Source organism: Erythrolamprus reginae, chromosome 13, assembly GCF_031021105.1.
Source record: "Erythrolamprus reginae isolate rEryReg1 chromosome 13, rEryReg1.hap1, whole genome shotgun sequence".
Lineage (NCBI taxonomy): Eukaryota > Metazoa > Chordata > Lepidosauria > Squamata > Dipsadidae > Erythrolamprus > Erythrolamprus reginae.
The window spans coordinates 5,175,951-5,202,037 of NC_091962.1; the positions used below are offsets into that span (position 1 = coordinate 5,175,951).

At 47.3% G+C, this 26,087-nt stretch overlaps 1 protein-coding gene across 1 annotated transcript in view; it reads right to left on the reverse strand.

Moving 5' to 3' along the window:
* LTBP3 (latent transforming growth factor beta binding protein 3) overlaps window positions 1–25,409 on the reverse strand; it is a 44,044-nt gene extending 18,635 nt beyond the window's left edge. Inside the window, exons 1-8 of the mRNA XM_070766205.1 lie at window positions 25,192–25,409; window positions 17,243–17,539; window positions 15,715–15,929; window positions 12,368–12,473; window positions 10,829–10,903; window positions 10,518–10,640; window positions 7,905–8,063; window positions 5,829–6,017 (exon numbers count right to left, since the gene is read on the reverse strand). Coding sequence (XP_070622306.1) covers window positions 5,829–6,017; window positions 7,905–8,063; window positions 10,518–10,640; window positions 10,829–10,903; window positions 12,368–12,473; window positions 15,715–15,929; window positions 17,243–17,539; window positions 25,192–25,255 — 1,228 coding nt within the window. The 5' untranslated portion in view covers window positions 25,256–25,409. The remainder of the gene's footprint in view (window positions 1–5,828; window positions 6,018–7,904; window positions 8,064–10,517; window positions 10,641–10,828; window positions 10,904–12,367; window positions 12,474–15,714; window positions 15,930–17,242; window positions 17,540–25,191) is intronic.
* Between the last annotated feature and the right edge of the window lie 678 nt (window positions 25,410–26,087).

The window sequence follows — 26,087 nt, forward strand, 5'->3', positions numbered from 1 at the left end:
GGAAGTGGTTTTTTTTTAAAATTAATATTTTTTCAAAAATCGTGATATAGCGTTTCGCGAAGATCGAGATCGCGAAACTCGAGGGATCACTGTACACAGAAAAGAAAATAGAAAAACATCCATACACTTCTAAACAAACAAAAAACACCTGGACAATTACAAAATTACAAATAACATAAAAATATCATCAATTTCCTCTTGAGAGAAGGAGAGTTACAGTCTTGTTGCATATCAAATTATTTTCTGGTGAATAGCAGTCATCGGCATTCACTGTTGTTCTTTTTGGTTATCAATGTCTTCTCTATTATTATTATTATTATTATTTTTTTTTTATTTTTATTTTTTTAAACCGCCTTCCGTACCCTTTTTTATTAATTAATTTAGTTACATAAAGATTTTTTTTTTCACAAAAAAGCGTTGTAATTGCATCATATTTCATCTTTCCGTCAATAAATACATATTTTATTTATTTATTTATTTATTTTGTCCAATACACAATGAGGGTTTTAGTGAGTATATATCAATATACACATAGTAAAATACATGATGAAGGTTATAGAGGAGATACTCATAGTAAAATATATCTAAGAAAGAATAAAAAAGAAGATATAGTAATAGAACATATAAATGAAAGAATAGAAGAAGAGATAGAGGAATAGAAGAAAGGTATAGGAGATATAGGAGAGCAATAGGACAGGGGAGGGAAGGCACTCTAGTGCACTTGTACTCGCCCCTTACTGACCTCCTAGGAATCTGGATAGGTCAACCGTAGATAATCTAAGGGTAAAGTGTTGGGGATTTGGGGATGACACTACAGAGTCCGGTAATGAGTTCCACACTTCGACAACTCGGTTACTGAAGTCATATTTTTTACAGTCAAGTTTGGAGCGGTTAATATTAAGTTTAAATCTGTTGTGTGCTCTTGTGTTGTTGTGGTTGAAGCTGAAGTAGTCACCGACAGGCAGGACGTTGCCGCATATGATTTTGTGGGCAATACTTAGATCTTGTTTAAGGCGTCTTAGTTCTAAACTTTCTAGGCCCAGGATTGAAAGTCGAGTCTCGTAGGGTATTCTATTTTGAGTGGAGGAGTGAAGGGCTCTTCTGGTGAAGTATCTTTGAAGCATATCTTAAACCATCGTTATTATCGTAATTCAATTTGAACTTCTATTGATCTGAACAATGACCAGTAACAGAAGAACAAAGTTTGGAAGGGACCTTGGAGGTCTTCTAGCCCAACCCCCTGCTCAGGCAGGAAACCCTAGAGCAGAAGTAGGCAAAGTTGGCTCTTCTGTGACATGTGTTTTTATCTTTCCTCTCTCTAACTTTATCCTTGTATTATGTTAAACATGCTACAATACAATACTATATTTGCATGACAAATAAAAATAAATAAATAAATGTGGACTTCCACTCCCAGAATTCCTGAGCTAGCATGATTGGCTCAGGAATTCTGGGAGTTGAAGTCCACATGTCACAGAAAAGCCAACTTTGCCTACTTCTGCCCTAGAGCATTTCAGACAAATGGCAGGCCAATCCCTTCTTTAAAAACCCCCAGTGTTGGAGCACCTGCAACTTCTGGTGGCAAACCGTTCCACTGATTCCAGGCAATCCTTGACTTGTGACCGTCATAAATATCTCAATTTTGATCATGTGACCCTGGAGCTGCCGCAGGGGTCGTAAGTGTAGAAAACAACCATAAGTCCCTTGTTTCAGTATTGTAACTTCGAGCGGTCCTAAAAGAACTGTTGTAAGTCGAGGACTGCCTGCAATTGTATTCAGAGTCAGGAAATTTAATCTTATTTCTAGTTTGGTTATATCTTTAATTTTTTACCCATGGATGCAATTGCATTCCTTCCTTCCTTCCTTCCTTTCTTCCTTCCTTCCCTTTCTTCCATCTCTTCACTCCCTCCATCAGTTCTCTTTTCCTTCCTTCCTTCCCTCCCTCCGTTCTCTTTTCCATCCTTCCTTCCGTCTCTCACTCCATCAGTTCTCTTTTCCTTCCTTCCTTCCTTCCCTCCGTTCTCTTTTCCTTCCTTCCGTCCCTCCCTCCGTTCTCTTTTCCTTCCTTCCTTCCTTCTGTCCCTGCCTCCCTTCGTTCTCTTTTCCTTCCTTCCTTCCCTCCCTCCATTCTCTTTTCCTTCCTTCCTTCCGTCCCTCCCTCCATCCATTCTCTTTTTTTCCTTCCTTCCTTCCTTGCTTCCTTCCTTCCTTCCATCCCTCACTCCATCAGTTCTCTTTTCCTTCCTTCCCTCCCTCCGTTCTCTTTTCCATCCTTCCTTCCTTCTCTCACTCCATCAGTTCTCTTTTTTTCCTTCCTTCCTTCCTTCTTTGTTCCTTCCCTCCCTCCATTCTCTTTTCCTTCCTTCCTTCCTTCCCTCCCTCACTCCCTCAGTTCTCTTTTCCTTCCTTCCTTTCTACTCTTCCTTCCTTCCCTCACTCCGTTCTCTTTTCCTTCCTTCCTTCCTTCCATCCCTCACTCCATCAGTTCTCTTTTCCTTCCTTCTCTCCCTCCCTCCGTTCTCTTTTCCATCCTTCCTTCTGTCTCTCACTCCATCAGTTCTCTTTTTTCCTTCCTTCCTTTCTTCCTTCCTTCCATCCCTCACTCCATCAGTTCTCTTTTCCTTCCTTCTCTCCCTCCCTCTGTTCTCTTTTCCATCCTTCCTTCCGTCTCTCACTCCATCAGTTCTCTTTTTTCCTTCCTTCCTTTCTTCCTTCCTTCCATCCCTCACTCCATCAGTTCTCTTTTCCTTCCTTCTCTCCCTCCCTCTGTTCCCTTTTCCATCCTTCCTTCTGTCTCTCACTCCATCAGTTCTCTTTTTTTCCTTCCTTCCTTTCTTCCTTCCTTCCATCCCTCACTCCATCAGTTCTCTTTTCCTTCCTTCTTTCCCTCCCTCCGTTCTCTTTTCCATCCTTCCTTCTGTCTCTCACTCCATCAGTTCTCTTTTCCTTCCTTCTTTCCCTCCCTCCGTTCTCTTTTCCATCCTTCCTTCTGTCTCTCACTCCATCAGTTCTCTTTTTTCCTTCCTTCCTTTCTTCCTTCCTTCCATCCCTCACTCCATCAGTTCTCTTTTCCTTCCTTCTCTCCCTCCCTCTGTTCCCTTTTCCATCCTTCCTTCCGTCTCTCACTCCATCAGTTCTCTTTTTTCCTTCCTTCCTTTCTTCCTTCCTTCCATCCCTCACTCCATCAGTTCTCTTTTCCTTCCTTCTCTCCCTCCCTCCGTTCTCTTTTCCATCCTTCCTTCTGTCTCTCACTCCATCAGTTCTCTTTTTTTCCTTCCTTCCTTCCTTCCTTCCATCCCTCACTCCATCAGTTCTCTTTTCCTTCCTTCCTTCTGTCTCTCACTCCATCAGTTCTCTTTTTTCCTTCCTTCCTTTCTTCTCTTCCTTCCTTCCTTCCTTCCCTCCCTCAGTTCTCTTTTCCTTCCTTCTCTCCCTCCCTCTGTTCCCTTTTCCATCCTTCCTTCCGTCTCTCACTCCATCAGTTCTCTTTTTTCCTTCCTTCCTTTCTTCTCTTCCTTCCTTCCTTCCCTCCCTCAGTTCTCTTTTCCTTTCTTCCTTCCTTCCCTCCCTCCCCCCCTCTTTTCTTTTTCCCTCCCTCCCTTTTTAATTTCATATATCCATAACAACTAGCGTCCAATCCAGTTCCATCATGGCCTTTTTTTCAAAAAGCTTATAAAAAACGCTAAGCAAAATATTATTTTTAGGCGCTGCTCTCCGGCTGGAGAGATTGCAAATGAAGTGGCATTCCTGGAGTTCCACAGACTAGAAACTTTTGCTTGTTTGTTTTTTTCACATGGAGCACACCTCTTCAATCATACACACCAAGAATGTGATTCTTTTTGTAAAAAAAAGAAATAACTCCTACACAGCTTAAAAAAAACAACAACATATCTGCAGTTATAAAGTCCAGAAAGGTTCTTTCGTCTTTAAGACGGCGGTAAATCACTTGGCTTTTTGGTGCCTGGCAGTAAACCAAGTCAAAAAATGAACTGCAAAGCTGTAAAACAACTTTAAAATCTGTTCTTTGTCAGAAACAAAGATATCTCAATGTGCTCCAGTTATGATTTTAATCCAAACTCACTTCAGTCCGAATGTTTTTTTTTTAAAAAAAGGTCTGAAATCTCAACTTTTGATAGTTTTTCTTTATCTGGGATGGTTTGTTTTGCAAAACAAGAAAGAAAGAAAGAAAGAAAGAAAGAAAGAAGGAAGGAAGGAAGGAAGGAAGGAAAGAAAGAAGGAAAGAAAGAAAGAAAGAAAGAAAGAAAGAAAGGCCAAGTTGCTAGACCTCATGGCTAGACCTGCACACCAAGACAACTAGACACAAGAACAGTTTTTTCCCGAATGCCATCACTCTACTAAACAAATAATTCCCTCTACACTGTCAGACTTTCTACTAAATCTGCACTTCTATTCTACTAGTTTTTCTCATCATTCCTTTCACCCATTTCCTCCCTTGTTGACTGTATGACTGTAACTTGTTGCTTATATCCTAAGATTTTTATTAATATTGCTTCTTCGTTGCTTATTTGACCCCTATGACAATCATTAAGTGTTGTACCACATGATTCTTGAGAAATGTATATTTTATTTTATGGACGCTGAGAGCATAGGCACCAAGACAAATTCCTTGTGTGTCCAATCACACTTGGCCAATAAAAATTCTATTCTATTCTATTCTATTCTTTGTAGGGCAAACTGCATTACACAACAATGTGGCAAGGTCCGCTTTTACGCTGTTGTTTCCTACCTGTCCTCTTTTTCGATATTTTAAAACTAATCTGTTAATCTCTGTATTCAGAGATGCCGCGTCGAACTGTTACGCGTCATGTGACGGCACAGTTCGGAAAGACGCGGTTAAGAAATGCATGCGCAAGGCACAGGAGAACTTGACGTGTCTCGCCCTAGTCTCCCGCCATTGCCTCTCTATTCGTGTTCACTTCTAACGGAAACATAAAATTATTTCTTTCTCAGCGAATATTAGACTCAGATAAATACAATTCACGTTTTATGAATTCACTCATTCAGTTTTATACAATCCTGTTTTCAACGTAAGTGTAAAATAATTTAAATATAGATTCAGTAAAGTTTTATCGCTTTCGTCATTAAAAAGTTTTAGTTGTAATTATTAATTTGATTTATTCATAAGGACCTAAATTTTTAGTGTTTCTCTTAAATTATTAGATTTGTTATATATTGTTTATTATTGCTGTGAGCCGCCCCGAGTCTACGGAGAGGGGCGGCATCTAAATCTAAATCTAAATCTAAATCTAAATCTAAATCTAAATCTAAATCTAAATCTAAATCTAAATCTAAATCTAAATAAATAAACAAACAAACAAACAAACCAAATAAATAAAACAAATAAATAAAGAAATGTTTCCTTTATTCACGTTGTACTTTTTTCTTAAATTTTTTCGTCCTCCTTTTCATTGTAAAAAAAAATTGGTCACTTTACCAAATCCCACTCCTGGATGGCCCCGCCCACTCTGCCCCTCCCCTCCCCGGAATCCCCACATGGTTCATTTTGGATGTGAGGTAAGTGCTGGGTGCGCATGGAGGCTCGGGAGGGCGAAAAACAGGCCGACTGGAAGTTTGGGCCTATTTCTGGCCTTCGGAGCCTGAAGAGGCCATTTTTGTCCTCCGGGATGCTCGATTGAAGCCTCTGGACCCTGGGGAGGGCAAAAACGCCCCCGTCCCATGGTGCATGAGGTCAATTAGGCCACGCCCACCCTGGTCACGCCCCTTGCTAACATTTTTGAAGCCCCGCCGCCGCTTCCAATGATGCCCGGACCGCTCCATTCCCTTCCCGCTCGAGGGAGCGAACCAACCTTCCGTTTCCTGAGAGTCGCTGTCCACGGCGGGAGGGGTGGGTGGCTCCGGCCGCGGTTGCGGCAAATCGCTAGTCGCGTCTGGATGGATCTGGAGGAGGAACTCGCTCTCTCCCTGGATGGTCAGAGTTTGATGCAAGGTCTGCATGTGGTAGCCTCTCCCGGCGGGGCAGATCTCTCGGAAGGCCGCTATCCAATCGGGAGAGAGAAAAACAAGGCAGTAAGATAACCTTCACGCCTGCGTTGGCATGGGGGGACTGAGAACCAGAGGATGGAAAGAAAAATTGGGGGATGCATTGGGGAAGGGCAACAGAGGAGATATGTTTTGACAAGAGAGGCGGCATACAAATCTAATAAATACAATACAATACAATAATAAATACAATACGGCAAAATGGGGATATAACCATAGCCCTTAGATTTATCTATTGCTTCACGATGCTTTGACAGCACTCTCTAAGTGGTTTACAGAGTCAGCCTCTTGCCCCCCAAAATCTGGGTCCCCATTTTGCCAGACTCGGATGGACGGAAGGCTGAGTCAACCTTGAGCCATCCAGGACTGAACTGCTGACTGTGGGCAGAGTTTGCTTGCAATTCTGAGTTCTAACAAGAAGGAAGGAAGGAAGCAAGAAAGAGAGGAAGGGAAAGGAGGAAGGTAGGAAAGATAGAAAGGAGAAGAGGGGAGGGAGGTAAGGGAGGGAGGGAGAAAGGAAGGAAGGAAGGAAGGAAGGAAGGAAAAGAGAACTGAGACAGGAAGGGAAGGGAGGGAAGGAAGGAGATAGAAAAGAGAAGAGGGGAGGGAGGGAGGGAAGGAAGGAAAAGAGAACTGAGGGAGGAAGGGAAGGGAGGAAGGGAAGGAAGGAAGAAAGGAGAGATAGAAAAGAGAAGAGGGGAGGGAAGGAAGGAAGGAAGGAATCAAGCAAGCAGGCAAACAATACAATTTCAGCCACGGATGAAAAACTAAATTAAAGAGAAAACCAAGCTAGAAACAAGAAGGAATTTCCTGACTGTGGGTACAATAGCAGGTAGTCCTCGACTTACAACAGTTCTTTCAGTGACCGCTTGAAGGGTCTCGCGGGATTTGGCCGGCATATAAGTTTAATAAATAAACAAATGAAACATAAACAAATAAAGAGCAATACCACTTCAAACTTATATACCACTTCATGGTGCTTTTACATCCCTCTCTAAACAGTTTACAGAACCAGCCTCTTGCCCCCAACAACCTGACTCCTCATTTTATTTACCCACCTCGGAAAGTTGCAAAAAGTGATGTCACAACCTCGGGACACAACAGTCGCAAGTACGAGTCAGTTGCCTGCTGTCTGAATTTTCTTTTACGTAACCACAATGAGGCTTACCAAGGTTGTATGCATGAAAACCAGCCCTTCAGTCATTTTTTTCCAGTGCCGTTGTAAACTTTGAAACAATCCCTAAACGAACTGTTGTTAAATCGAGGACGACCTGTAGCCCATCCCAAGCGAGAGAAATATCGGACCAGACAATCTCTGGGACCGTTTTCTGCTGCACGAATCCCAGCGACCAGTTAGGTCCCACAGAGTTGGCCTTCTCCGGGTCCCGTCGACTAAACAATGTCGTCTGGCGGGACCCAGGGGAAGAGCCTTCTCTGTGGTGGCCCCGACCCTCTGGAACCAACTCCCCCCAGATATCAGAGTTGCCCCCACCCTCCTTGCCTTTCGTAAGCTCCTTAAAACCCACCTCTGTCGCCAGGCATGGGGGAACTGAGATATTCCCTTCCCCCTAGGCTTATAAAATTTATGCATGGTATGTCTGTGTGTATGATTGGTTTCATAAATTGGGGTTTTTTACATTACTTTTAATATTAGATTTGTTCATATTGTCTTTTTTGCTGTTGTTAGCCGCCCAGAGTCTTTGGAGAGGGGCGGCATACAAATCTAATAAATAAATAAATAAATATAAATATCCCGACGTATTCAAAAGACAATACCGAGCGAGGACAGAGCCGGAAAGAGATCCCCAAAGAAGGACACAGAAGAAGCAAGATCCGAGGGGACGAGTTCGAGGAAGTTCGTTCCTGCCCTCGTTTCGACTCACCCGTTCCGTCGGCCGGACATCGCTCGCAATGGACGCCCCAGGCTTTGCCCACGCTGCAGCAGCACATCTGTTGGGTCAGCTTGGTGGACAACGGATGTTGGCACTGCTGCTCGGGACTCACCAGACGAAAGCACAAACTTCTCTCCCCGGCTTTCTCGGCTGACGTCCCCCCCCCCAAAAAAGAGGGACAGAGATCAGAGCGGGGCGAAGTTCAAGTTCCCCAAAGCCCAGCCACGCAATTGCAACAGGGGTTGTGCCGTTGTGAGTGTGCGGCGCCTGGGTTAAACCAAGGCCTCCAAATCTGAAGGTTACAGGTTACTAGAGTCGGAAGGGACCCTGTAGTGTAGGTCATCTAGTCCAACCCCCCCATTCAAGTGGGAGTCCCTACACCATTTTGGACAAATGGCCGTCCAATCTCCAAGTCTTCGGAGAGAGGCGGCATACAAATCTAAATAATAATAATAATAATAATAATAATAATAATAATAATAACCGCCTGCTACCGCACGAATCCCATGGCTGATAAGGTCCCACAGAGTTGGCCTTCTCCAGGTCCCGTCGACTAAACAATGTCGTCTGGTGGGCCCCAGGGGAAGAGCCTTCTCTGTGGCGGCCCCGGACCTATGGAATCAACTCCCCCTGGAGATTAGAACTTCCCCCACCCTCCTTGTCTTTCGTAAACTACTTAAGACCCACTTATACCGCCAGGCATGGGGGATTTGAGACACCTTTCCCCCAGGCTTATTATAATTTATGTTCGGTATGTATGTGCTGTTTGGTTTTTAATTATGGGAGGGATTTTAGTTTTTTCTTAATATTTGTGCCTGTATAATATTGTTTTTTATTGTTTGTTCTGAGCCGCCCCGAGTCTTTGGAGAGGGGCGGCATACAAATCTAATAAATTATTATTATTATTATTAAAATTATTATTAATAATCTCCCTTTGCAAGTCTCCAGTATTGGAGCTCTTACAACCTTCGCAGGCAACGTCTGCTCCACGGGTTCTTTTATTTTTTTGCTACCAGTTTTACTCTTATTATCCCAATTTTCGGGCTGTTTGTATCTTGTTAGAATTCGCGTAGCAATCTACAATATTATCCCTGGCCGGTTTGTTGCCGCTTCGTCAGCGTATAGAATTCATCTAAATTTTCCGACGATGTGAAGCCGGCAGGAATAGCCAACATGCCAGAAAATAGGCTCAAGTTACAGATGGATTTTGAGGGACTCGAACCCAGGGCCCTATCTAACAAAATGAACTTCGGTGTAGAGGAATGGAAAGTCTTAACACTTAGGCAAGAAAAAGCAAATGTTACAGGGACAGATTAAGCGAAACGTAGCTCTACAGCAAGAACCGTGAGAGGGATCTTGGAGTCCGAGTGGACAATCACTTAAACATGAGTCGGACGGGTGTTGTAGCCGTCAAAAATACCATCCTACAGGGTGAATTCAGGATAGAATGGAGATCGCGTGAAGTATTTAATGCCACCTTATAATGCTTTAATAATGCCTTAGTTAAGATGGCACTTGGAACATTGCCTCCAGTTTTGGACACCAGACTGTAAAAAGATGTTGAGACTTTGGAAAGGGTGCAGAGAAGAGCAACAGAGGTGATTTTGGGGGATGGAGGGATGCAGAGAGAGAGAGAGAGAGGGAGGGAGAGAGTGGGAGGAGAGGGAAGGAAGGAGAGAGGGAAAAAATGAGAGAAGAGAGGTGGGGAGGGGGAGAGAAGCAGAGAGAGAGAAAGAGAGAAGAAAAGAGGGAGAGAGAGAAGAAGGGATGGAGAGAGGGTGGAGAAGAGGAGAAAGAGGCAAAGGGGAGGATGGATGGAAAGAGAGAGAAAGAGAGGGAGAGAGAGAAGGGGAAAAGAGGATGGAGAGAGGGAGGGAGGGGGAAGGAAGGGAGGGAGAGTGAAAGAATGAGAGAGGAGGGGTGGAGAGAGAGAGAAAGAGAAGAAAAGAGGGAGAGAGAGAGAAGAAGGGATGGAGAGAGAGGGTGGAGAAGAGGAGAGAGAGGCAAAGGGGAGAATGGATGGAGAGAGAAAGAAAGGAAAGAGAGAGAGAGAGAAGAAGGGATAGAGAGAGAGGGTGGAGAAGAGGAGAAAGAGGCAAAGGGGAGGATGGATGGAGAGAGAGAGAAAGAGAGGGAAAGAGAGAGAGAGAGAAGGGGAAAAGAGGATGGAGAGAGAGGGAGAGAGGGAGAGAGGGAGGGAGGGGGAAGGGAGAGAGAGTGAAAGAATGAGAGGAGGGGTGGGGAGGGGAGAGAGGCAGAGAGAGAGGGAGGGGTGGAGAGAGAGAGAAAGAGAGAAGAAAAGAGGGAGAGAGGGAGGGATGGAGTGAGAGGGTGGGGAAGAGGAGAGAGAGGCAGAGGAGGAGGATGGATGGAGAGAGAGAGAGAGAAAGAGAGGGATGGAGGAAAAGAAAGGGGGAAGAAGAATGGAGAGAGGGAGGGATGGAGAGAAAGAATGAGAGGAGGGGAGGAAGGAGGGAGGGAGGAAAAGAGAAGAAAAGAGAGAGAGAGAGTGGGATGGGGAGAGTGAGGAAGAGGGAAGGATGGATGGAGAGAGAGAGAGAGAGAGATTCATGTCTCCCCCTCCCAACCTGTCGAGATACATACGGACACAGTGGGTGCGCGAAGGTCCCAAGACCTGTCCTGGTTTACACGCGCAACGGAAGCTCCCTTGGGTGTTGAGACACTCTCCTCCTTGGCACACGCCTTGCATGGCACACTCGTTGATGTCTGTGGGACGGGGAAAAAAAAGGCCCAACATAAACCATTCATCGCTGTAGCCCTTGTGATTTCAATGCGCCATGCCCCAGTAGAAGGGGAGAGCTGAACGCAGGACTCGAACTCGGGGTCAGAACAATTGGGAAGCCAAACACACAGACACACGGTGGGACATACACACGGCGCTCGCGAAGGCTTACCCTGGCAGTGAGTGCTGTTGAGTCGCTTGTAGCCCTGGGGACAATCGCTCCCCATCGTCTTTTGCACACCCAGATCTGAAAAGAGAGAACACGGCGAGCATTGAAAGCAGAGGTCTTCAAACTTGGCAACTTTCAGATTTGTGGACTTCAACTCCCAGAATTCTCCAGCCAGCTATGCCGGCTGGAGAATTCTGGGAGTTGAAGTCCACAAGTCTGAAAGTTGCCAAGTTTGAGGCCCCCTGATTTAAAGTCTTCCACATTGCTCCAGGACCCCGATGGCGAACCTACGGCACGTGGGTCAAAAGTGGCACGCAGCACCCTCTCTGTGGGCACATGTGCTGTTACCAGCTGCTCTTTTGGTTTCTGGCACGCCGGCCGACCGGCCTTCGTGGGCACCAGAGCACCAGAAAACGGCCTGAAAAAACCCAGGCCAATTTCAAGCTGTTTTTCAGGCCGCTTCCAGGCCATTTTTGGGCTGTTTACTGGCTGTTTTTCAGGCCCTTTTCAGGCGATTTTCTGGGTCTTTTCCCGGCTCTTTTCCAGGCCCTTTTCAGGAGATTTTCTGGGCTTTCTTCTGGCTATTTTCAGGGCCCCTTTCAGGCTGTTTATCAGGCCATTTTAGGATGTTTTGAGGCCATTTTCAGGCTGTTTTTCCAGGCCCTTTTGAGGTGATTTTCTGGGCCTTTTCCCGGCTATTTTCAGGGGCCCTTTCAGGCTGTTTATCAGGCCATTTTAGGATGTTTTGAGGCCATTTTCAGGCTGTTTTTCCAGGCCCTTTTGAGGTGATTTTCGGGGCCCATTTTCAGGCTGCTTTTCCAGGCCCTTTTCAAGGGATTTCCTGGCCTTTTTCTGGCTATTTTAAGGGCCCCTTTCAGGCTGTTTATCAGGCCATTTTAGGCTGTTTTGAGGCCATTGTCACACTGTTTTCCAGGCCCCTTTGAGGCGATGTTCTGGGTCATTTCCCGGCTTTTTCAGGACACTTTTCAGGCTGTTTTTCCAGGCCCTTTTCAGGAGATTTCCGGTCCTTTTTCTGGATATTTTCAGGGCACCTTTCAGGCTGTTTATCAGGCCTTTTTAGGCTGTTTGAGGCCATTTCCATGCTGTTTTCCAGGCCCTATTGAGGCGGTTTTCTGGGCCCATTTTTAGGCTGCTTTTCCAGGCCTTTTCCAGGCAATTTTCTGGGCCTTTCTCCAGCTGTTTCCAGGGCCTTTTTCAGGCTGTTTTTCAGGCCGTTTTTGTACAAGCTGGGGCACTAGAAACCTAAAAGACCAGCTGCCCAGCACACACGCATGCACAGTTTGGGCCCTCAGTCCCGAAAAGGTTCGCCATCCCTCATCTAGTAGTTTCCCTTCTAACTCCCCAATTTTGGAGTGTCTTACGCCCCCCAAAATATGGGTCTTCGAATCAATTTAATTCAGTTCAGTGATTCCATTTTTCAGGCAAGGAGTGCACCCACAGGATTCAGGCAACCTGCGCTAGGGATCGCTGGGTGGTGTGAGGTCCCCAAAGAGCACCAGGAGATGGGGGGTGGAGGCTTACATTGCAGATGGGGGCATTTGTGGCACTTGGTCTGGCCCCACGAGGTGCCGATGCTGCCACAGCAATCCTCTTGCTTCGTGAGGCCTGGAAGCGGGTTGCTCCCACACTACAGATCCACAGCGGAAGAGAAAGAGAGAAGAAATGTTTTAAAAAGACTAAATTCACCAATTCTCTCCTGAAAGCCCAAGCTCTAAACTTCCCCATCTCACCTCAGTCCTGCCCCAACCTTTCTCTCTCTCTCTAGCCTGTGTGTGATAGAAAGCAAATGAGCTCTTGCATTTTAAGCATCTAGTTCTCAGTGAGGTTCTGTTTTACACTGGCCCACCAACATGCAGGATTACGCTAAACAGGATTAGTCTGTTAGAAGGTTCCAGGCCATTTCCTTTATAGTGTTATGTAAATCTTGCCATCAACTGAACTCAATGTATGGTTTAGTTCCTGAAGTGTGTGCATGTATTTGAGGGAAGCACAAAACATTTGAGATTAGTGTGTTGTTTTGTGCACACAAAATTTAATACTGAGTCGGAACCTAATCTAATCCTGTGATCCAGTCAAAATGGTGTTTTCCCCCTTAAACTTGACAACTTTAAGAAGGATGGACTCCAACTCCCAGAATCCCCCAGCCAGTGTGCTTTAAGATAGGTGGACTACAAATTCCAGAATCCCCCAGCCAGCCTGGGTGGATCAGCTCCCAGAATTCCCCAGCCAGCACCCTTTAAGATGGGTGGACTTCCACTCCCAGAATCCCCCAGCCAGCATCCTTTAAGAGGGGTGGACTTTCATTCCCAGAATCCCCCAGCCAGCATCCTTTAAGAGGGGTGGACTTTCATTCCCAGAATCCCCCAGCCAGCATCCTTTAAGATGGGAGGACTTCCACTCCCAGAATCCCCCAGCCAACATCCTTTAAGATGGGAGGACTTCCACTCCCAGAATCCCCCAGCCAGCATCCTTTAAGATGGGAGGACTTCCACTCCCAGAATCCCCCAGCCAACATCCTTTAAGATGGGAGGACTTCCACTCCCAGAATCCCCCAGCCAGCATCCTTTAAGATGGGAGGACTTCCACTCCCAGAATCCCCCAGCCAACATCCTTTAAGATGGGAGGACTTCCACTCCCAGAATCCCCCAGCCAACATCCTTTAAGATGGGAGGACTTCCACTCCCAGAATCCCCCAGCCACCATGCTTTAAGATGGGAGGACTTCCACTCCCAGAATCCCCCAGCCAACATCCTTTAAGATGGGAGGACTTCCACTCCCAGAATCCCTCAGCCAGCATCCTTTCATCCTTTAAGAGGGGTGGACTTCCACTCCCAGAATCCTCCACCCAGCATCCTTTAAGAGGGGTGGACTTCCACTCCCAGAATCCCCCAGCCAGCATCCTTTAAGATGGGAGGACTTCCACTCCCAGAATCCCCCAGCCAACATCCTTTAAGATGGGAGGACTTCCACTCCCAGAATCCCCCAGCCAGCATCCTTTAAGAGGGGTGGACTTCCACTCCCAGAATCCCCCAGCCAACATCCTTTAAGATGGGAGGACTTCCACTCCCAGAATCCCCCAGCCAACATCCTTTAAGATGGGAGGACTTCCACTCCCAGAATCCCCCAGCCACCATGCTTTAAGATGGGAGGACTTCCACTCCCAGAATCCCCCAGCCACCATGCTTTAAGATTTGAGGACTTCCACTCCCAGAATCCCTCAGCCAGCATCCTTTCATCCTTTAAGAGGGGTGGACTTCCACTCCCAGAATCCTCCACCCAGCATCCTTTAAGAGGGGTGGACTTCCACTCCCAGAATCCCCCAGCCAGCATCCTTTAAGATGGGAGGACTTCCACTCCCAGAATCCCCCAGCCAACATCCTTTAAGATGGGAGGACTTCCACTCCCAGAATCCCCCAGCCAACATCCTTTAAGATGGGAGGACTTCCACTCCCAGAATCCCCCAGCCACCATGCTTTAAGATGGGAGGACTTCCACTCCCAGAATCCCCCAGCCACCATGCTTTAAGATGGGAGGACTTCCACTCCCAGAATCCCCCAGCCAACATCCTTTAAGATGGGAGGACTTCCACTCCCAGAATCCCTCAGCCAGCATCCTTTAAGATGGGAGGACTTCCACTCCCAGAATCCCTCAGCCAGCATCCTTTCATCCTTTAAGAGGGGTGGACTTCCACTCCCAGAATCCTCCACCCAGCATCCTTTAAGAGGGGTGGACTTCCACTCCCAGAATCCCCCAGCCAACATCCTTTAAGATGGGAGGACTTCCACTCCCAGATTCCCCCCGCCAGCATCCTTTAAGATGGGAGGACCTCCACTCCCAGAATCCCCCAGCCAACATCCTTTAAGATGGGAGGACTTCCACTCCCAGAATCCCCCAGCCAGCATCCTTTAAGATGGGAGGACTTCCACTCCCAGAATCCCCCAGCCAGCATCCTTTAAGATGGGTGGACTTCCACTCCCAGAATCCCCCAGCCAGCATCCTTTAAGATGGGAGGACTTCCACTCCCAGAATCCCCCAGCCAACATCCTTTAAGATGGGAGGACTTCCACTCCCAGAATCCCCCAGCCAACATCCTTTAAGATGGGAGGACTTCCACTCCCAGAATCCCCCAGCCACCATCCTTTAAGATGGGAGAACTTCCACTCCCAGAATCCCCCAGCCAGCATCCTTTAAGATGGGAGGACTTCCACTCCCAGAATCCCCCAGCCACCATCCTTTAAGATGGGAGGACTTCCACTCCCAGAATCCCCCAGCCAGCATCCTTTAAGATGGGTGGACTTCCACTCCCAGAATCCCCCAGCCAGCATCCTTTAAGATGGGAGGACTTCCACTCCCAGAATCCCCCAGCCAACATCCTTTAAGATGGGAGGACTTCCACTCCCAGAATCCCCCAGCCAACATCCTTTAAGATGGGAGGACTTCCACTCCCAGAATCCCCCAGCCACCATCCTTTAAGATGGGAGAACTTCCACTCCCAGAATCCCCCAGCCAACATCCTTTAAGAGGGGTGGACTTCCACTCCCAGAATCCCTCAGCCAGCATCCTTTAAGAGGGGTGGACTTCCACTCCCAGAATCCCCCAGCCAGCATCCTTTAAGATGGGTAGACTTCAAGTCCCAGAATCCCTCAGCCAGCATCCTTTAAGATGGGTAGACTTCAAATCCCAGAATCCCCCAGCCAGCATCCTTTAAGTGCTGAAGTCCACCCATCTTCAATTGTCAAGACTGAAAAAGAAACCCAACACTGTGCTAGAGGCTTCCTCTTTTACTAATTTGACCTTGAGGTTGACTGGATCAGATACACTGCTTTTGAGCATGGAGGCTCAATTTTTTCCAATCCCGTTCCACTCACCGACTGCTTGGGCACCGTTTCTTGGAAACATCGTCCCAGGGGTTTCTGGGCCGGGGGGCGAACGTAGGCCTGTTTCGAAGCCACGTGCTTGATAAGATGGTGAGCCCCTCCGGGGCCATTCCCCTCCACGCTGAGGCTGTCGATCCGGTGGACCTTCACGGAGGCATTCGGAGGGTGATGGACTCGGACGTTGACCAACGGTTGGTGCAGCTGATCTGGGAGCAGGAAAATAAACTCGGACTTTAGAAACAGGAGGGTTGCTACGCTGCCATTTGGCGCGTCAATGGAGCAACCGATGTACGGATCAATTTAAAATTAAAATTTTTAAAAAGTACAGTATTCCTCTACCTAAGAACGCCTCTACTTATGAACTTTTCTAGATAAGAACCAGGTGTTTAAAGATTTTTTTGCCTCTTCTCAAGAACCATTTTCTATTTAAGAACCCGAGCCTCTGAAAAACTAACCTCAGATTGTGGCCCCTTGTTCTTGGGTTCACTTTCCTATTAAAAACACTTCCCTCCTGAACCTTATTGAACCCTTTGACATATTTAAATGTTTCTATCATGTCCCTCCTTTCCCTTCTGTCCTCCAGAACAGTGTTTCCCAACCTTGGCAACTTAAAGATATTTGGACTTCAACTCCCAGAATTCCCCAGCCAGCAAATGCTGGCTGGTTAATTCTGGGAGTTGAAGTCCAGATATCTTCAAGTTGCCAAGGTTGGGAAACACTGCTCCAGACTATACAGGTTGAGTTCACGAAGTCTTTCCTGATAAGTTTTATGCTTAAGACCTTCCACCATTTTTGCAACCCGTCTTTGGACCCCTTCAATTTGATCAATATCATTTTGTAGGTGAGGTCTCCAGAACCCAAAACACCAGCTGGCTGGTGCACGCATGCCTGTTTTTTGGGTAATTTTTAACCAATTTTGGGCCGCATTTTCAAGTTGGTTTTCGGGTCGTTTTAGGGCAAAAAACGACCCAAAAGCAGCCTGAAAAACACCCCCAAAACTGGTTTTTGGCTGTTTTTAGGCCGTTTTCCGGAGCTCTGGCGCCCACAAAGACCAGCTGGCAATGGTGGGCACACTCACAAAGAGGCTATAACTTCACCATCATGACTTATTGTTATACCCTAATCCCCCCCACCACTGCAAACAAATAAGCCGGGATGGCGCAGCAGGTAGAGTGCTGTACTGCAGGCCACTGAAGCTGACTGTAGATCTATAGGTCAGCAGTTCAAATCTCATCACCGGCTCAAGGTTGACTCAGCCTTCCATCGTTCCGAGGTGGGTAAAACGAGGACCCGGATTGTGGGGGCAATAGCCTAGCTCTGTTAAAAAAGTGCTATTGCTAACATGTTGTAAGCCGCCCTGAGTCTAGGGAGAAGGGCGGCATAAAAATTGAGTAAATAAATAAATAAATAAATAAATAAATAAATAAATAAATAAATAAATAAATAAATAAATAAATGAATGAATGAATGAATAAACAGGACCCCCCCCCCCCCCCCGTGCGAGCGCAGCCCCCGTTACCTTCGGAGGAATGATGCGGCAGGGGCACCATAAAGGTGGAGTGGCTGACGGTGCTTTTCGAACTCGGCCCCGAGGGGCTGTCGCTGTGATGGTCCGACATGACCTGGACGGCATAGATGGCATGTTTGCTGGAACCCGTCTCCATGGGGGGAGCCGCCCCGTCGTTGGAAGGCCGGGCCTGCTGCCCCTGGCGGTTCACGGGGACCTGGCAGAAGCGGCCGGTGAATTCCGGAGGGCACAGACAGTGGTTGCCAGATGTGCACTGACCCCCGTTCATGCAAGGCAAAGGGCAGACCACTGCAGCGGGGAAGGTGGGGGGGGGGACGGACGAAAGAGAAGAAGACACCCCTGTTAATTTTGCATGGGCCGGACCAATGTCCTTCCTTTGGCCTTCTCACTCGTCAACCCAACTTTGATGCCTCCTGTTTTTCGGTTCTTTCTCTTCTGGATTAGTTACCATCCCTTGCTTGAAAATCGGATATTGGGAATATCGAGAATACTCCCACCCCGTTTGGGTCGCCACGCTGTGAAAAAAAGGATGTGGAGACCGTAGAAAAAGTGCGGAGAAGAGCAACCAAGAGGATTAGGGGCCTGGAGGCTAAAACATAGGAAGAACAGTTGCAGGAACCGGGCACAGCTAGTTTAATGAAAAGGAGGAGCAGGGGAGACAGGATAGCAGTGGTCCAATATCTCAGGGGTTGCCACAAAGGAGAGGGAGTCAAGCTATTCTCCAAAGAACCTGAGGGTAGAACAAGAAGCAATGGGTGGAAACTAAACAAGGAGAGAAGCAACTTAGAACTAAGGAGAAAATTCCTGACAGTGAGGACAATTAATCAGTGGAACCGCTTGCCTCCAGAAGTTGTGGATGCTCCAATACTGGGAGTTTTTAAGAAGATGTTGGGTAACCATTTGTCTGAAGTGGTGTAAGGTTTCCTGCCCAAGCAGGGGGTTGGACTAGAAGACCTCCAAGGTCCCAACTATTCTATTCTATTCTATTCATTTCTCTTTCATTTTTATATTTATTCTATTCTATTCTCTATTTATTCTATTCTATTCATTTCTATTTTATTTTATATCTATTCTATTCTCTATTCTATTCATTTCTATTTCATCTTTATATCTATTCTATTCTATTCATTTATATTATTTTCTATTTTATTTTTATATCTATTCTATTCCATTCTCTATTTATTCTATTCTATTCGTTTCTATTTCATTTTTATATCTATTCTATTCTATTCTCTATTTATTCTATTCTATTCATTTCCATTTTATTTTATATCTATTCTATTCCATTCCCCATTTATTCTATTCTATTCATTTCTATTTCATTTTTATATCTATTCTATTCCATTCCCCATTTATTCTATTCTATTTGTTTCTATTTCATTTTTATATCTATTCTATTCTGTCCTCTATTTATTCTAGTCTATTCATTTCCATTTTATTTTATATCTATTCTATTCTCTATTCTATTCTATTTCATTTTTATATCTATTCTATTCTATTTTATTTTTATATCTATTCTGTTCTGTTCAATTCTGTTCCATTCCATAATAACTATGCTATCCTAGCCTATCCATCGGCCCACGAAGACCACAAGGGCCGTTGCGAAGGGGTTCAGACCCTGGCATGTATTTTGTGTGTGTTTCACCGTCAACCAAGGCATGAATCACAAACTGGACGCACAACCCCTGCCTCTCTCCAAGACAGAGGCGCGACTGCAGGTGTCAACTTGTGCCGTCTGGAAAGGATTTGCGCTCCGCCAGGCCGGAAGGCCGAGTGTGGGCTGCCGTCACATTTTCCACTGCTTTCCCTGAAATAGCTAAGACAACAACAGACACTTTGGAAAAGGAGAGAAACAAGCAGCGGCTTCGAACCACGTTGAGACTGTTTGGGTCCCTTGGAGTTGGGGTTGAGTGCCAGCGGGCGGCCTGGCCACGTCCCAACCGAGCTCTTGGCCACGTTTTTCGGAAGCGGTTTGCCCTGGCTCCTTCCCTAGGGCTGGGACTGCGTCAGCTTAGCATCGCCCAGTCGGTTTGATACCGGTCAGAGGATTAGAACTCGCAACCCTCCATTTTCTAAGCCTGGGCCTTCAATCACGACCGTCAGCCGGCTTTCTGTTTGGTCGACGGCAGCCCAACACCTTTTCATCCTTTGTCCAACGCATCGACTACTGTAACGCTCTCTACATGGGGCTACCTTTGAAAAGTGTTCGGAAACTTCAGATCGTGCAGAATGCAGCTGTGAGAGCAATTATGGGCTTCACTAAATATGCCCATGTTACACCAACACTCCGCAGTCTGCATTGGTTGCCGATCAGTTTCCGGTCACAATTCAAAGTGTTGGTTATGACCTATAAAGCCCTTCATGGCATCGGACCAGAATATCTCCGAGACCGCCTTCTGCCGAACGAATCCCAGCGACCGATTAGGTCCCACAGAGTTGGCCTTCTCCGGGTCCCGTCAACTAAACAATGTCGCTTGGCGGGCCCCAGGGGAAGAGCCTTCTCTGTGGGGGCCCCGACTCTCTGGAACCAGCTCCCCCCAGAGATTAGAACTGCCCCTACCCTCCTTGCCTTTCGCAAACTCCTTAAAACCCACCTTTGTCGTCAGGCATGGGGGAAGTGAGATATCTCCCCCGGGCCTATACAATTTATGTATGGTATGTTTGTAGGTATGTCTGCTTAAAAATGGGGTTTTTTAAACTATTTTAAATTTTTTAAATGTTAAATTGTAAATTATTAGATTTGTCAGGAACTGTTTTTATTGTGTTGTGAGCCGCCCCGAGTCTACGGAGAGGGGCGGCATACAAATCTAATAAATAAATAAATAAATAAATAAATAAAATCTTGACTTATAGCCATTCATTTAGTGACTGTTCAGAGGTCGAACGGCACTGAGCAAAAGTTACTCACAATTAGTCCTCGCACTTGCCACCATCACGGAGTCACTGATTTTCCTCTCCTCTTTTAGTGACTTTATAATCTTCTGCAGGGGTGAAGTCTGGGCAGCTAAATGGAGCTGAGTGTTTACTGGCCCATTGCCCTTAGATTTGTTATACATTGTTTTTATTATTGCTATAAGCCGCCCCGAGTGTCTACGGAGAGGGGCGGCATACAAATCTAAATAATAATAATAATAATAATAATAATAATAATAATAATATAATAATAATTAATAACTCTGTAAAGAAACAGATGAAACAATCGATCTCATACTCAGCTGCTGCAAAAAGATCGCACAGACTGACTACAAGCATAGACATGATGCTGTGGCACAGATGATCCACTGGAACTTGTGCCGGAACTACCATTTACCAGTGGCAAAGAACTGGTGGGATCATAAGCCCAAAAAAGAGGTCGAAAATGAGCAAGCAAAACTACTGTGGGACTTCCGACTTCAGACTGACCGAATTCTGAAGCATAACACACCAGACATTGTGATCGTGGAGAAAAAGAAAGTATGGATCATCGACATCGCAATCCCAGGAGACAGCAGAATTGAGGAGAAGCAGCTAGAGAAATTAGTGAAGTACGAAGATCTAAAAATCGAGCTGCAATGACTCAGGCATAAGCCCGTGAAAGTGGTCCCAGTGGTACTTGGCACGCTGGGCGCAGTGCCAAAGGATCTCAGCGGACATTTGAAAACCGTCGGAATTGACAAAACCCCCATCTGTCAATTGCAAAAGGCCGCTTTACTGGGATCGGCAAACATAATTCGCCGCTACATCACGCAGTCCTAGGTGCTTGGGAAGCGCCCCGACTGGTGATGAAATACGAAATCCAGCATAGTGCTCTCATTTGCTGTGTTGTACTAAAATTCAGAAATATTATTATTATTATTTATTAGATTTGTATGCCGCCCCTCTCCAAAGACTCGGGGCGGCTCACAACAATGCTTTTACGTTGCGCTTTATATTTCTGTATTTTATTCTTCTATTATTTGAAATCGCTTAGTGACTTTAAGTTGTCTAAACTTCAACTCCCAGCATGCTGTGGGGGAATTCCGGGAGGGGAAGTTCCTCCCCCCCCATCTGAAACAGTGCCAAGTTTACAAACCAAGTGTTCTAAATCATCATTTAATCAGAACACTCTGCAATAAGCCAAGATGGTCCAAGGGCTGTCAGCCAGAAAAATTAGCTTTTCCAAATAAGCATTATTTTAACTGGCGGGTACCAAAACAAACCGGGAATTTTAACCCACTATTCATCCGTGTTCTACATTTGCACAATACGTCTGAACCGTAAACCTAAGCAAGAAACTCACCACAGTTTAAGCCTAACCAATTGGAGACATTGCTAGATCCACTGTTGAGCATGTGAGAACAGCCTGGTGTGCAAAAAAGGGTGTGCAAGTGAATATTTTTTTTTTTATTTTTTTTAAAAACCACAACTTAATTTGCTGCAACTGGCTTGATCTAGTTTGAACTTGGCTCTGTGACCGAAAAACGAAGCCCCTTCTGAATCATGCTGGCTCTTGCACAAACAGGCTGGGTGGGAAGGTGTGTGTGTGAGAGAGAGAGTGTTGGTCTCCGATTGTGTGTGCGTTTGCTTGGCCAGCAGTTCTGAGTGGCTTGGCTGCGTGAGGGGCCCCAGAGATGGGGCTGAGATGGGAAGTCAACTTTTCCACCAGGGAAAAAGAAGAGAATAGACAGAGAAGGTGGAAAGAGAGAGAGAGAGAGAGAGGCAGAGACAGAAAAAGTGAGAAAAAGAGAAAGAAAATTAGAGAAAGAAAGAAAGAAAGAGGGGAGACAGAAGAGAGAGACAGAGAAAGAAAGAGAGAGGGAGAAAGGAAAAGAAAGAGGTAGAAAAATAAAGAGAAAGGGGGAGAGATAGAGACAGAAAGAGAGACAGACAAAGTGAAAGAAACAGAGAGAAACAGAGAGAGAGAGACAGATAAAGTGAAAGAAAGAGAGACAGAGAGAGAATGAGGGAGAGAGGAGAGAAAGAAACAGAGAGAAAGAGAGAAAGAGACAGAGTGAGAAAGAGAAAGAAAGAGGTAGAAAAAGAGAGAGACAGAAGAGAAAGACTAAGAATGAAAGAGAGAAAGAAAGAAAGAAAGAAAGAAAGAGAGGAGACAGAAGAGAGAGACATAGAAAGAAATATAGAGAAAGAAAAAGAAAGAGGTAGAAAAATAAAGAGAAAGGGGAAGAGATAGAGACAGAAAGAGAGACAGACAGACAAAGTGAAAGAAACAGAGAAAGAGAGAGACAGGAGAAAGAGACACATAGAAAGAAAAAGAAAAGAGAGAGAAGAGAGACACACACAGAGAAACGAGGGAGAGAGAGTAAGAAAGAAAGAGCGAGGCAGAGAGAAAGAAAGAGAGAGAGAGAGAGAGAGGCGGGGGGAGAGAGAAAACATGGAACCAGGGTGCGCGTGCGCAGAGGAATCGAAAACAATGTGCATAAGTGTCCCCGGCTGCACTCCATCATCCTGCCACCCAAATATAAAGGAAGGCAAAACTCCACGCTAGCCAATCCCCCGTGCAAAACCAAGCTTGCGTTGCAAATGACAAGGCCAGCCACAGATTCGGCACCCACAAGTCAAGCACGGGTTCCCACGTTGCCCCGAGACCCCGTTTGTTTAGCCACCAACAGCGGGGTTCGCCCCCAGCACCCCCCACCCCAAACAAAGCTACTGAGTTTGACAAGGTCAGAGATAAAAACAAGGAGCGCAAAGGAGGTTTGGTGGCGAAGGGAGCCATGTTCCCACAACCCGTTAAAACCCGGTTGCTGAAAGATGTCGGGTTTTATAAGGTTTGCAATGAGCCCAATTGCAAACCAGGCACAATTCATAGGCCTTATAAAGAGGATGTTCTACAGTCGTGTTTTTGCAGCTTGAAGATGCGTGGACTTCAACTCCCAGAATTCCCCAGCCAGCAACACTTGGCCTTCAATCGTGAATCAAAGCTGGCTGGGGAATTCTGGGAATTGAAGTCCACGCATCTTCAATGTTGAGGAACCCAGGTTTATAGCGAACTCACAGGCAGTGTAATAAGCTCCTGGCCTGGGAAGCGGGTTGGACTAGCCCAGGGGTAGGCGAAGTTGGCTCTTCTATGGCTTGTGGACTTCAACTCCCAGAATTCCTGAGCCAATCATGCTAGCTCAGGGATTCTGGGAGTTGAAGTCCACATGCCGTAGAAGAGCCAACTTGGCCTATCCCTGGACTGATCTCTTTAATATTTCTTCCAATTCCCACTTAGAAGGATGCTAAGCCACAAGCGAAACAAGCCAAGAATTAACCCAGGTTAAAAGTGCACCAGTTCCGCCTGCCGTACCAACTCAGTTCCTTCCGGGCGATCTCATTCGCTGTTTTCTCAGGAAATGAACCCAAAATTATTCTATTTCCATTAAACCCGAGGCAATGTAAACAAACCTAAGTTAATTTCTCTAAGTGAGTTTGTTTTTTGGCTTGTTGGCTCTTTCCCACAATCCAAAATGCCCAGGAGAATAACTTTTTCCAACCATGGGACTACAATTCCCATGTTTAGGATAAGGGGGGGTGAGGGATGCCCCAAACGGGGCATTGGCACAGAGCGATGGGTCAGGAGGAGTGCATGATGGGAATTGTTACCCAAAGAGCTGGAGAGGCTGATAGCAGTTGGCGTTTTGTCCATCTGGAAGATACCCAGCTAGGGAGGAGATCGGAAGGGGACGATGAGCAGCGTAGTCCATACCATTTAAAGGACCTGCCAAGGTAGAAAGCGATGGGTAGGGGGACCCCTCCTGATGACTGGTTGCAAAGAGCCAAGCTGGGGCTTGATGGGTAGTGTAGTACCAATGGAGGGACTTCGTTGCATCAACAAAGGGGTTGCAGGGAACTGGCCTGGAGAGGCTGATGGGTAGTGTAGTCCATGCTGTCTAAGGAACTTTGCAAAGTGGAAAGCATCAGGCGGTACAACACATCCCATCAATAAGAGCTTGCAAGGCAGGCAAACCTGGGGCTGATGGGTGATGGGTAACCAAGCCTGGGGAGGATGGGTGGTGTAGTCTGTGCCATTTAAGAGACTTCCCAAGTGAAAACCATTGGACAATAGAACAAGTCCCTTTTACAAGGGAGCTGCAAGGAGCTGGGCTGGGGCGGTGGATGATGGGTAATGGAGTCTGTGCCAATGTAAAAAAGCTCTGGGCAATACCGACACGTCACCAAAAGGATCGCAGAGCGCCAAACTTGAGGCTAAAGGGTGGTGTAGCCATGGCTGGGAGTGTTAGGTGGTGTAGTCCATGCTATCTAAGCAACTTCCCACATGGAAAGTACCGAACAGTACCACATGTCCCATCAATAAAAGCCAAGCTTGAGAGTGATGGGCCGTGTAGTCCGTGCCATCTGAGAAGACTTGTCAAGGGGAAAGCATCGGGCAGCAACAAAGGGGTTGTGAGGAGCCAGGGTGGGGGGAGGCAGATGGGAGCTGTAGTCCTCACTTCCACCATCAACAATCTAAAAGATGGGCATTGTAGTCCTCAATCTCCCCAAGGCAAATAATGGGCGCTGTAGTCCTCGCTCCCCCAAGGCAAACTATGGGCATTGCAGTCCTCACTCCCCCCAAGGGAAACAATGGGCGCTGTAGTCCTCACTCCCCCCCTTCAAGGCAAACGACGGGCTTTATAGTCCTCACTCCCCCTCAAAGAAAACGATGGGCGTTGTAGTCCTCACTCGTCCCCAAGGCAAACAGTGGGCATTGTGGCCCTCACTCCCCCCAAAGCAAATGATGGGCACTGTAGTCCTCCCTCCCCAAGTCAAACAATGGGCTTGTAGTCCTCACCCCTCCCTTCGAGGCAAATGGTGGGCATTGCAGTCCTCCCTCCCCCCTCCAAGGCAACCGATGGGCGTTGTAGTCCTCCCTCCCCAAGGCAACCGACGGTCACCAAACTCCACCCCGCGGCCGGCCGGAGCCTCCCCCCTCCCCGCCCACGGCCGTCCGTCGGGCCCGGGTCCCCCGACTGGCTCACCCACGCGGAAGCCGGAGCCGGTGAGGGTGTCCATGGCGTGGCCGTTCTCCCCGATGAGCGTCATGTTGCTGCCCGGCTTGCAGCTGTCCCGGCAGCGGCCCTTCTGGCACGTCCGCTCGCAGATGAGCGGCGCGAAGACCACCTTGAAGCGCTCCCGGGCCAGCGCCGCCCGCTCCGAGGGGCCCGACGACGACGCGCCCCGGCCCGGCCAGCCCCGCGCCCCCGCCGCCAGCACCGCCAGCACCAGCAGCCCCGCCAGCACGGCCGCGCCCGCCGGGGGCATCGTGGCAGCCCGCGCCGCCCCGCAGCCCAAGCGGCGGCAACGGCGGCGGCTCCTCGCTCCCTCCGGCCCGCCCGGCGCAGCCAATCTCCGGCCGCGGGCAGGAATCTGGGAGCGCCGCCAGCGGAGGACGGGCCGGGCCGGCAGGGGGCGCGGGGAAGGGCGGCCGGGACGCGGGGCAGCCCCCGCACTGCGAGCCCCCGCGACGGGGAACCGTCGCCCCGCCGCGATTGCACACGCCCGCACGCACACACTCACACAACTCTCTTCCCTCCCTCCGGCGGGTCTGCTTTGGAGGGAGGGGGGGGGGTCGCCCGCGATGGGGAAGGGGAGGAGAAGGAAACACACACACACACACAGCCCACACACGGACGGACTCGAATTGTTAAACTTTCTCCCCAAACTTTCAACTTTCTCTCCAAACTTTCAACTTTCTCCCCAAACTTTCAACTTTATTCCCAACACTTGAAACTTTCCCCCAAAACTTGAAACTTGCTCCCCAGGCTTTAAACTTTCTTCCCAAACTTTGAACTTCACCCACAAACTTGAAACTTTGTCCACAAACCTGCAACTTTCTTCCCAAAATTTGAAACTTTCTTCCCAAACTTTCAACTTT